The 12,459-nt window shown below is 41.2% G+C and overlaps 1 protein-coding gene across 9 annotated transcripts in view; it reads left to right on the top strand.

The window, feature by feature from the left end:
- The first annotated feature begins 761 nt into the window (after positions 1-761).
- Positions 762-12,459, top strand: part of CNOT6L (CCR4-NOT transcription complex subunit 6 like) — a 110,626-nt gene continuing 98,928 nt past the window's right edge. For 2 of the 9 annotated variants that reach the window (XM_086405187.1, XM_086405194.1), the window contains exon 1: positions 1,140-1,279. In XM_086405187.1, the coding sequence (XP_086261313.1) occupies positions 1,275-1,279 (5 nt within the window). In that variant the 5' untranslated portion in view covers positions 1,140-1,274. Of the gene's footprint in view, positions 905-1,076; positions 1,280-1,360; positions 1,556-1,858; positions 1,998-12,459 lie in introns of those variants that run through there. The other 7 variants (XM_086405192.1, XM_086405189.1, XM_086405193.1 and 4 more) reach the window with 7 other exon arrangements.

Consider the following 12,459-nt stretch of genomic DNA (forward strand, 5'->3'; position numbering starts at 1 on the left):
TGATAACCGACCAGCCTCCCCGGCTCGGCTCTTCACTCATGCCAAGAGAAACGAGTAAGAAAACAGCAAGGGTAAAGGAGAAAATGGGCAAGAGAACTGGCAGCCCCGCGCGCACGCGCACTACGGCCAAACGCGGCGCCCTGGGGGCGGGGCCAAGGCGCAGAGCTGAAGCTCCGCCTCCTCCCCCCTCACCCCACCCCTCCGCGCGGGGGAGTGACTGACTCTCGCCAGCCCCTCCACGTCAATCAACCCTCCTCCTTCTCGCACTCTCCGCACCTTGTTATTAATCTCAATACCGATATCCCGCGGACGCCTCTCCCCCGACTCTCGGGGGTGTGAACGTGTGTGAGCGAGAGCGGAGGCACCGAAAGCTGGCGTCTCGGTGCAGCACTCTCGGCCCCGGCAGCAGCAGGCGCAGCAGCAACCCCCGCAGCGGCGGCAGCCCCAGCGCCAGGAGGCCAAGGCCAAGGCCAGGCTCTGCGCGGCTCTCGGAGTAATAGCCGCGGCTCCAGCGGCTGCGAGGGCGCAGCTTCCTCGGGCAAGGGCCTTCGCGTCGGCGGCCGCGGCCGCGGGGCCTCTCCTGCGCGTCCGGGGTCACCGTCCCCGAAGCCCGGCGGCGCGGCCCTTGGTCCCCTCCCCGCCCCCCATCCGTCTCCTTCTCGCTCCCCTCAGCCGCCCTCCTCGCAGCCGCCTTTGCGGTTCCTCAGGCGGCCCGGCCCGGCCCGCCCGCCCCGCGTCCCCTCCGGCCGGTGCCTCTCCCCCCGGCGGGCTGCCTGCATGTCTTTGCTGCCCTCAGCCCCGCCGCCACCGCCGCCGCCGCCTCCCCCGCCGCCGCAGCACCAGCAGCAGCCGCCCCGCCGCCGCCGCCGCCGTCGCCGCCCGGACCCCGGCGCGCTGAATGCAGGTGAGGAGGGGGTCGCAGGCCCTCGGGGGACCCCAGGCCCGGGCGCTCTGCGCGCCCGTCCCGCGCGAGCTGGGTTCTGGGCCCGGCCGGCCGCCGCCGCCGCCGCGGCTTCCCTTCGGGGCGGGCTGGCGGGAGCGAGGCCCGCCCGTGGGTGTTTGTGTTTGCGTCTGCGGCCGCGGCTCCGGAGGGGAAGCATCTGTGGGGGCCGGGTGCGCGCGCGCGCGCGCGTGTTTGTGTGTGTGTTTCCCCTGCCGCGGGGAAATGGCTGCTGTTGCTCCTTCTGGGCCGGAGGAAGAGAATGAGGTAGAGTGTTTTCGTGCCTTCGAGTAGTATCCAGAGCGTTGGGCAGAGGAGCGCGACTCCCGGGGAAATGAGGTGGGAGAGGGCCGAATGTGCGAGGGGGTGTCGTGCGAGTTGGGACTCCGGCGGGCGGCGAGGCGGCCAGAGGACTCAGAGCGAGTGGGTGTGTGTCGGGTGCGGGGCTGACCCGCGTCTCTTTCCGAGGCGGCGAAGGTTCCGGTGTGTGTGTGTGTGTTGGGGGGTGGTCCGTGCCCAGGGCCCGGGACTCTGGGGGCCGATTCAGAGTGTCCGGGACCCCCGAGTGGCGCGTCCCTCCCCCCTTTGTGGCCGAGGCTCCGGAGAGCCTCGCAGGTGAGAGCTGCCCCGCGGGGACCGGGGAGGGTGAGTGTGTGCGCGGCACACGCACAGCAGCCGGGCCCGGGAGCCGCGGGTCGGGGCCGCGCCGCCGTTGCCGGGGCCGCGGCAGGAAGCGCGCCGGCCTGCAGCGAGGCCTAACCTCCTCGGCTCCCGCCCGCCCGCCGGCCGGCCTCCCTGCCTCCCGCCGGCCGGCCTCCCTGCCTCCCGCCGGCATCCCCGGACGCCTCGCGGGGCGCGGGGCCCTGCCTCAGGCCTGGGCAGGTGAGGGTCGGAGGCGGGACGCGCGGATCGCCGCCGCCTCAGCCGCCCCCGCGTCTCCTGAGGAGCGGCGGAGGCAGCTTTTGGCGTTCCAACTGCGAGCTCTGCCCGTCGCCGGCGGTGGGACCCGAGGGAAAGTGAATCTAAGCAGTAAATCTTGCGAAGACGCGGTGTCGAGGTCTCTTCTTTTAATCCTTTCCTTAAGGCTGTGTGTGGAGGGACGAAGTACATATTTCCTTTTTTTCGTTGCAAATACTTTCCCGTTGATAATACGCTTTTTTTTTTTTTTTTTTAAGATTAAATTTTTCTCAGAGGGGCGGGGGAAGAAATGGAAGCTGGCTTCCCTGTCCTGTGGTGGTGGAAGGATTGGATGGAGTCTATGGGTTTGAAATTGTTTTATCCTGCCTCCTAGGGGGAAAGGCGTGTACGCGCCGAGCTGAGGAGGTCGGTGAGGAAGAGGAAGTTACTGGAGCTGTCATCCTCCTCAGCACGGCCAACTCTCGAGCTTAGGCTGTTCAGAGATGCATTGTGTTGAGGGAGTTGGGTACACAGGGGAAGCTCAGGACTGTATTTCAGGGGATACTGCCTTACTGGCTCTAGTTCCCTTAGTTATCAATCAAGATAGTCACTTATTGAATACAAACAAGTTTTCCCTCACAGTCTCCAAAACCTAGAGCAAGCCTCCTCTTTTGTCTGCTCTAAGCGTGTGCTCTTAGAAAGCTATTTTGAGAGTAGTTTAAGCAGAACGCAGCTGTAAAGGTAGATCTGCTGCCAGTAGGCGTACGCTGCATCTCAGAACCAAGTATCAGTGGTGGTTGGATGCTTATTTGCTATTTACTTTATCTTTCCCACTCTCTAATTACGTCTAGTTAGCTCATCTAGCTAGCTCATCTAGCTGAAAGTTCAATGGATGAAATCTTTATACAGATTCGATCCTTGTCGGCCACGCTCCGTGTCATGTCCAGAGGTTGCTCCTTTCTGAACCTAGTCTCACAAAGAAATGTTTCCTGCTGTTCGTGGGGGGAAGTGTCAAGGGGAAGAGGACGAAGGGTGGCGAGCTGTTTTCTGTGACTACTACTGGAAAAACAACACACGTAGTTTAGTGGTCAGAGGACTTGTTTTAAGGACCTCAGAACTCTGTGCCATTTATCTTAGTTCTTTCACTTTAGGCAAGGTACCTAATGTCTCTTAAGCCTGTTTTCTTCATCAGTAACAACGAGATAAGACATTTATAGTAAGGTCCTGAGGATAAATTAAAAAAAAAAAAAAACTTTGGGACATAGTAGGTACTTAGTTAAATATTAGTTTTTTGTTTTTTTTCTCCTACAGCCCAGATTGTGGGCACTGAGATGCGTGTAAGTACAAATACTCATTGGATTACTGAGAGCAATATTATGTCACTGTATGTTAAAAATCAAGACAATAGAATATTTCAGATATTTCAGAATATTTCAGATATACCTTTGATATACTTAATGTATTGAATATATCAAAGCAACGTTAAATGTTGTATTTTAGAAGTCTTTTTCTTAGAACGAAGACTGTCAGTAAAATAGCCTAGTGTCCTAATTTATAGAGACTATCTGGTCATACCTAATTTGTTCTCATATTTTTGAATAGGGCATCTTTCAGTTTCGTTTACTCTTTTTTTTGAGTTCTTGCTATGTAGTCCTGTAACAAAATCTTAAGCTATATACAGCACATATATATTAAGACACAATCAAGTGTGAAAAAGGATCAAGGGCCTAGAGTTTATTTATGAATATAAGTGCCACACAATTCCCATGCAATTGTTTCAGTTCAAAACCAAAAGCTTTTGGAATATTTTCCTGAATGGAAGCAAAAATTTTCTATCAGTAATTTCAAAAATCTTCTATCAAAAATCAGCTTTCAGTAATTTTCCATTTTAAAAAATTCTGTGAGGAGTGGTAAATGTGGTGTTCATTTAATTTTAATTGTACTGTGGTGGGAAAAAATAGCGATATGGAAAGGTAAAGGCAACAGAGAGGTTAAATAGTTTTCTTCTTATTTGCGGAAGGCAGGGTGAAGATGATGTGGGAGGAGTTTCATTAGTTTAAATTTGTAATACCTCTGTTTACTAACACCAGGTTTCCTTAGGCCTTGTATCATTGTTATTTATATCAGCAATGTTAAGCTTGAAAAAACCCAAGTAAAGCATTAAAATTTTAACACATTTGTGAAGTATGTTTGTGAAGGATAGGGGAGAGAACTTTATTAGAATGGAAAATGTCATGGTTTTGTTAAAGTGTATATGTTATGGGTGTGTGTGCATTTACAGTGGACAGAATTATCTGCCATATGGTTATATTTAAAGGAAAAATTATTTAAAATTAGGAATAATTTTTAATCTTTAAAAACAATAAAATGGAAATGAATTTTGCCCTTAACTCAGGCAAAATTTGATAGTTTTTATTAGACATTTTGGATTATTATTAGACATGAATATTACTATAAGAAAATAATTTGTAATTTTTTAATTGGGAAAATCGAGGAAGACATTTTTCTATTATAATCGTGAAAATAAATGTTAATGAAATAATATATTAAGTGAACAGTGAACTTTATTATTTACAGTGGGACTCTTGCTATCATTTAAAGTAGTTTGCAAGAAAATTAAGGTGGAAAACTGTTTAGGTTTTAAAATTTAATGTTACTTAAATGGGCTTTTAGATAATCTTTCCAAAATAGCCCTTATAAATGTTTTTAATTAGGGAGAATTGAAATATTTAAGATTCATGCATATTTTACTTTGGGTAATGCTAATTAGGGTAATAAATACATTCCAAAATTTCAGTGGCTTAACACATGTAAGTTTGTATTTTGCTCACATTAACAGACTAGTGCAGGTGCTCCTTGTTAGCAGGCTTGTGGCTTTTCTCCATGTGGTAATTGAGGGACATAGATGCCTTACATCTTATGTCTCCACTGTTCCCTGGAGCCTTGGAGCCCTGCCTGTAACCTACAGGACATTTAAGAACCCCCAAAGACAAACATCTGCCCACATTTCATTGGTAATAATTTGTCACACAGCCTTATTTGAATGCAAGGGGAATGGGATTGTTGTCTCTGGGTGGTGAACAGCTTGGGGCATTTCATGAAGTTATTTCAGGTGGTAGCATATATTTGTGAAATTATGTCTAAAAGGTGAATTATAATACTTAAAATTGCTTTCCTTCTTCAAAAAGTAAAGTTGTGTGAAGAGGTTGGGGAGCAGTGGGAAGAGAAGGGAAGGGGTAAGAGCCACAGGAGGAGGAGGAGAGATGGACCTCTCTTCTAAGGTGGGTTTGAATGACAAGTAAATGTCAGGAGCTATTTAAAGATACAGATTTTACAAAGAACTTTACAACTGGATTTTATAACCTTTAGTGGGTCTCTCCTGTACTCTCCAGTTGTTGATGGCCGTTGTGGTCTACTGGGTTCTGACTGTTTGAGTTATTTCTGTTTGTACTTTGAAAGCTGTTAACTTTGAATTTCAGTTTCTGAAGTATAGTTTCGTGGGAAACATATCCTTTGAATTTTCTTTTTCTGTTGGGATAGAGCATTATTATCATTATTATTTTAAAGGAATATCATTTAGATGGACCTTACTGTTTTTTAATGTTTTCTGTTGCTGTTTTTGTAATTCTAAAGTCATTGTAATTAATATTTTGTGAGCCTTAACCCAGAAAGAGCAATAAAATCATCAAGTAAACAACAAAGACTTATTAACTTGTGCTCATGTTTCATGATGAAAATACTACAACTTTCTTTGACCACCTGCACTAATACTGAACCTTTAAATTAACTTTATTTCTGGACAACTTTAATTTTAATTGAATTGTAGTTTATCTTTTATTGTCTAGGATTGTTCTAATGTGAAAACTTGTTCTAGGTACACTTTTATTTATCTTTATTCTGAAGAATTTGATTAGGAATCTGGGGAGTTTTGTGTATTTCTCTATTCCCCAAAAGGAAGATTTTAGAGTAAGTCTGACTAACTTCTATATGCTAAGTAATTTCTAATGTTTTGCATTTTGAAAATTAGAAACCCTATTTGAGGGCCTATTTTGTACCCATTATTATGTTGTTGTTTACTCACTAAGTTGCATCTGACTCTTTTGCAATCCCATGGCCTGTAGCCTGCCAGACTCCTCTGTCCACGGGATTTCCTAGGCAAGAATACTGATGCAAGCTGCCAGGGGGATCTTCTCTACCCAGGGATCGAACCCACGTCTCCTGCATTGGCAGGCCGGTTCTTTACCACTGAGCCACGAGGGAAGCCCACCCATTATTGTACTTGGTTCTAAAAAGAAAGAAATAGAAGAGACTGTTGTGAAGCTTATAGCTTATGAATAAGTGAAGTAAGGCATATAATTTAGTTATTTCAATACAATAAGTGAACAAGTGGGAGTTACTACAATATAAACTCTTTACAGGCATTCTGAGAGAGAGTAACAAAATGGATTGGTGGGTGGGCCAGGGACTATTCAAAGTTGAGGATTTTTTTGGTTAACAGCTTTTTTTGAGATATAATTCACTTATAGAAGTAGCCCATTTAAAATATATAACTCAGTAGTGTTTAGTATATTCACATTTGTGCAGCCATCCCAAAATTTATAGAACATTGTAGTCACCTGAAATATAAATCCTGTATTCTTTGAGTTATCTTTCATTTCCCCGTGTCCTTAATTCTAGGCAAACACTGATCTACTTGTATTTCCGTATACATTTTAGGATTAGCTTATCAATTTCTGCAAAGAAGCCAGCTAGCATTTTGATAGGAATTGTGTAAGTTTGTAGCTCGATTTGGGGAACATTGCCATCTTGACAATTTTAAATAAGTCTTCCTGTTTATGAAAACGCTTTATGAAAAATCTTTCCATTTATTTAGATCTTTAATTTGTTTTGACAGTGTTCTGTAGTTTTCATAGTATAAGTTTTAAGCTTCATTTGTTGTATTATTCCTAAATATTTTATTCTTTTAGATGCTGTTGTAAAAAGAATTCTTTATTTCATTTTTGGGCTGCTCACTGCAAATATATAAAAATACAATTGACTATTGTGTGTTGATCTTGTATTTTGCAGCCTTGCTGAACTTGATTATTAGTTCTAATAGTTGTTTTTTAAATGGATTCCCTCTGGTTTTCTGTATACCAAGGATCATGTCACCTGTAAATAAGTTTTACTTCTTTTCCAGTCTGAATGCATTTTATTTTGTTTTCTTATCTGCCCTGGCTAAACCCTTCAGTCCTTTGTTGAAAAGAAGTGTCAAGAGCAGATACTCTTGTCTTGTTTCTGGTCTTGGGAGGAAAGCATTCTTTCTTCCACTGTTAACTATGATACTGGCTGTGGGGTTTTCGTAGATGCTGTTTATCAGATTGAGGAAGTTTCCTTCTGTTTTAGTTTGTTGAGTGTTTTTATTATGAAGGGGTGTAGAGGTTGAGTTTTGAGGGAAATATGAAATAAGTGAAAAAAAAAATGAAGATGCTAAGACTTGTAATAAGTGGCAGATAATGATGCTTAACTTGTTTGGGAAAGAGGGGCTAAGCTTTTTCCCCGTTCTTTTTCCCTCTCCCTTCTTTTCTTTCTTCCCTATCTCTTTCATGCTCTTTAATTGTCTTCCTATTAATCCGTATACACATTTGGAGGGTCTTTAATCCTTTAGTGAAGATTTTTTGAATAACTCATATTTCTTGATCAGTGGAGAATATTGCTTCTTTTGAAAACATTTATTAAAAACAGTGTGGAGAATTTTTAAAGTTAGTTTGATGGCTAGATTGGAGGGGGACACAGGAAGCAGGGAGAAACTAAATCATCAATGAATTACTAAACATAGAACCTTGAGTATTCTTTGGAAGGACTGATGAAGCTTCAATACTTTGGCCACCTGATGCGAAGAGCTGACTCATTGGAAAAGACCCTGATGCTGGAAAAGATTGAGGGCAGGAGAAGGGGGCAACAGAGGATGAGATGGTTGGAAGGCATTACTGACTCAATGGACATGAGTTTGCGCGAACCGTGGGAGATGGTGAAGGACAGGGAGGCCTGGTGTGCTGCAGTCCATGGGGTCGCAAAGAGTTGGACATGACTTAGTGACTGAACAACAACAAAATAATTGAAAAAAGGGAACAAACCTTTGTGGTATCAAGTGTATGTTTAATTAAGAATTCTATGTTTACTTTGAACCTGGCTGTCACCTGACTTTTTCTCCAAAACATTTCAGAATCAATTGTTTTGCCTCTGTAAGTTTTCTGCATAGTTTTCTATGAAATTTAATAGATTTTTAAAGGAAGTTTTGTGCTCCAAGGTAAGGTTATATTTCACTTGATGTAGTGATTATTCTTCATTTACTTTTTGAAATTTTAATTGTTTCCATGCAGCTACATTCTGATTAAATGTTTTTTTTTTTTTTTTTAATTTCTGTCCTTCATGTTGTAAGCCTCAGAAATCAAGTAACTTTGGGTCTCAAGGCAAAAACTGATAAGTAGTAACAATTTTTGTTTTGTATTCTCTTTTGTACCAGGATTATTTTCATTAATCTTTTAAGTCACCTTAAAATCTCTCTACAGGTAAAATTTTATTTCTAATTTTTTGAAGAATAAGTAGTTCACTTTGCTGTGAGGCTCAATATTTCATACTAAATGGATATCTGGTAATCGGGGCTTTTAGATTGTTTTCATTTATTAACAGTAGAAATTGGTGACTCAGATTGGTGATACAAAATAGAAGTTACAACACTTTATCTTTCTTAATATTCGTCTTGAACCTCTCTCTGTAATCTTACACAGCTTAGAATCTTTTTTTGTTTTCCTAAATTACTTAAATTCCCTGTGAATAAAATAGATAAGTTATATAATACCAGTTACAAATACTGCTAAGAGAATAGAATAAATTTAGGATACACCAACCTTAATTTCTTTCTATACGAAGACTTTCTTGGGATCTTTACATATATATCCGTTGCTTTCTGATCATAATGTTTATATTTAAGTAAAACCAAAAAAACTGACAGCATATGTTGTGCTGTAGATTCCTGTGTAGTGTAGTCTCCTGCAAAATTGACATACAAATTTCTGAAATAATATATTGTGATTATGTACAGAATGATAACCTTGAAATAACGAGAATGTGAATCACCAAAGTATATCTAACCTATTAATAAATATTTATTAAGCTCCTACTGGCTACGTACTGTTACATTGAGGATTCTGGGGAATACGTTCAGAATATAGTCTTTCATACTAGAAAGTGGAACTTGTGTTTATTGGACTACTGAATTCTAAGGACTATGAAAGCCATCCCCTTCACTTTTAAATATGTAATCTAAATTAGTATACATAAAATTCCTATGAATGAGACAGTCTGATTCTCATTCTCTTGCTGCTTAAGAATGTGAGCCTTTGATCCTTCACTTTTCTAGTTCTTGGGAAAATTATTTAACTTCTCCATGCTTTAGTTTTCTCATCCGTCATAGGGAGATAGTAATTGATAGTCCTTATCTTACAGGGTTGTTGTGAGGGTTAAATGAAATAGTCATAAAGTGCTTAGAACAGTGTGGCACATCAGAAGTAAAAAAGCAAAGCAAAACTAGAAAACTCTTATGTGATAGCTGTGACTGTTTCTTGTTGTTAGGGAGCCATACAAGTTAAATAACAAACCTTAAACATTGAAAAACACAGTATTTAAAACAAGATCTGTTTGACTCCAAAATATTTACTCTTGATACCACTTTCACTTAGAGTGGATGTAAGCCTGAGTAAGTAGTTAGCTAGTGAAGGCAAGTATGCTAACTAACAAAGAACATTAAGTGCTATATCATATACCAGAGTACATATGGGTGTGTAGCCTATAGGGATATAGACAGGAGGTAGAAGTTGATCTCACCTGTATAGTTAGAAGGAAAGAAAGGAAAAGTTAATGGATTACTGCAGCATTCTTGCTTGTTTCCCACATCCATTATGCTGTTTTAACTTCTGTTTCTTTGTATGTGTTATCACCAGAGAAATCCTTTAAAGATTTATTCAGTATTTAAAATTCTTAATAATGTTACTATTTTTTGGTTGTCTATTTTGTGCTAAGGCTAGGAGTTGGCAAAATTTGTATGTGAAAGGCCATAAGGTAAACATTGTGGCTCTGTGGGTCGCAAGATCTCTGTTTTGTATTCTTCTTTGGTTTCTTTCTTTTTTGTTAAATAAACAATCCTTTAAAAATGTAAAACCATTCATTGCTGGCAGGCCAAGCCATAGTTTATTGACTCCTGTGCTAGGAGATTTTTTACATGAATTAACTTCTCTTTAGAATCTTGGCAAAATTGATATTATCAATTTCTATTTTGTATTTGAGGAAACTGAAGCTTAGAGAGGCAAATTTGATGAAAGTCACATAGCAAATAAATGACACAAGAGGTCGAATTCAGATTTAGGTCATGGGAATTCCTCAACTTGTCTGCTTTCCAGCATATCCTGCTGCTACTTACTGATTTTGGAATAAAATGGAGCTTTCATAGCATTATATGTGAGGCTCATTATGATTTTGTCCCCTTGTACCTTTCCAGTTTTATTGTTTATTACTCCTCTCTCTTCAAACATATTCTCGAGCCTAGCCAAAATGAGTGACTTTTACGTAGTCTGGTTTGTGCTTTATATGTGCTTACAATACCTTATACTTTATGATCTCACGGACTTCTTTAATAATTCACGTTAGGTGCTCCAACTCCAGGAAACCTTGCCTCCCCCTTCTAGTCTTTGCTTTATGCTCTTTCTCTGTGCTCCCCTAGCATCTGTGCATCCCTCTTTTGTGACATTTACCATACTGTCTTGTATTTACATGGTTTATGTCTCTGCTTTCTCATTAGACAGATTTTTAAAGAATATTTATTTGACTGCACCAGGTCTTAGCTGTGGCATATAAGATCTTTAATTGCGGCATTTGGGATCCAGTTCCCTGACCAGGGGTTGAACCCCAGGCTCCAGCATTATGAACATGGAGTCTTAGCCAGTGGACCACCAAGGAAGTCTGTGTGCTAAGTCACTTCAGTCATATCCGACTCTTTGCAACCCTATGGACTGTAGCCCACCAGGCTCTTTTGTCCATAGGATCCTCCAGACAAGAATACTGGAGTGGGTTTTCATTCCTTCCTCCAGGAGATCTTCCTAACCCAGGGATTGAACCAGTGTCTCTTATATCTGCAGGCAGGTTCTTTACCACTGGCACCACCTGGGAAGCCAAAAGGAGTCTCCTAGACTGAGATTTAAGTATTTGTTACAAAGTAGGAGCTTAACCCCTACTATGTACTAAGTGTTTAGTATATTTTAGGGGCCTAGTAACTGTTTATTGAATGAATGAATCAATCAAATGTCATTGCAAATCATAGAAGTTATATCAGCAAATATGTAGTAGCAGAAAGTCATGCGTCCAGATTCCAGGAGGAAGAGGACATTGAGTTAATATCTGGTTAAATTCTGGAATTTCAATGCGAACAAGGGAGGTGATAAGGCAAACTGGAGCGTGATTATTATGGAGGGGTTTGAATGAGGAATTTCAGTTTGAACCTAGGTTTAACCGTAGAGCACCAGGTGGCTTTTTACATTTATAAATTAGATTTCTCTTATTAATATGTGAATTTTATGTCATGATATTGTTTGAATGATATAGGACATGGCTGTAGAATTGTTTTGATAACTATTAATAGTTATTGCAGATATGGCTCTAGAATCATGTCATTATCAATACTATTAAAGACATTGGGAGCATTGAGTGATATGGAGAGATTGGGGCAGTTTGAAAATAATTATTTAAGAAGATTAATCTGGTTGAGGTATGCAGAATCAGTTAAGATCAGAATGAGAAAAGGGAGGCTCTTTTTTAAAGAATTAAAATACGAAGTGATACGTCAGGAGAGAGATCTGTGTCAATTGGGATAGAAAAGAAAGCTTTTAAGTGACATCAGTGATTGAAAATGAAGGAAGAAGTCAGAGGTAGCTGAAAAATCTGGAGGAGGATATGATTTGGGGAAGAAAATTTTGAATTTTGTATTAGACAAACATTAAAATTGGAATTTATTTATTTTTGTCTGAATTTAGGCCCTGCTTACTTTATGCCTGAATAATTAGAATACGCTATGATTGGTTTTCCCTTCCTCTGTCTAATGTGTGGGTGTTGAGCTTGGATATGAGTGGATGTTTGGTTGTATGGACTCTTTGGCAGTCTGGAGGAGACTGTGGAGCCTTTTTAGAATAATGATTTTAACTGAATGAAATAAGATTAAAAAGGAATGTGTTATATTGAAATACATAAAAATAAATATGATATATTAATGTATGTGCCCCTGTATCAATGCAGTTAAAAAATAAGATCTAGTAGTGAGTCTAATAACTACCATAATTTTAAAGTAGTGATACATATGTAGATGATATTTTGAGGTATATGTAACAACTAACGTTATATGAAAATACAGCTTGTATTAGTGATAAAAATCCTGGGTACTGCTAGCATTACTATGGTAGATTGTCTAGGTCTGGCTGAAAGAGGTACTAAACTTTAATTAGAGGTTAGTGAACCTAGGGATAAAATTTTTTTTCTTTTACAAATTTACGTTCTCTGACATTTATGGATCCCAGGTCAATAATCTTTGCTGTTGT

This window comes from Bos grunniens, chromosome 6 (assembly GCF_055505025.1).
Source record: "Bos grunniens cultivar Pamir isolate PY7600 chromosome 6, Bosgru_T2T1.0, whole genome shotgun sequence".
NCBI classification, from domain to species: Eukaryota; Metazoa; Chordata; class Mammalia; order Artiodactyla; family Bovidae; genus Bos; species Bos grunniens.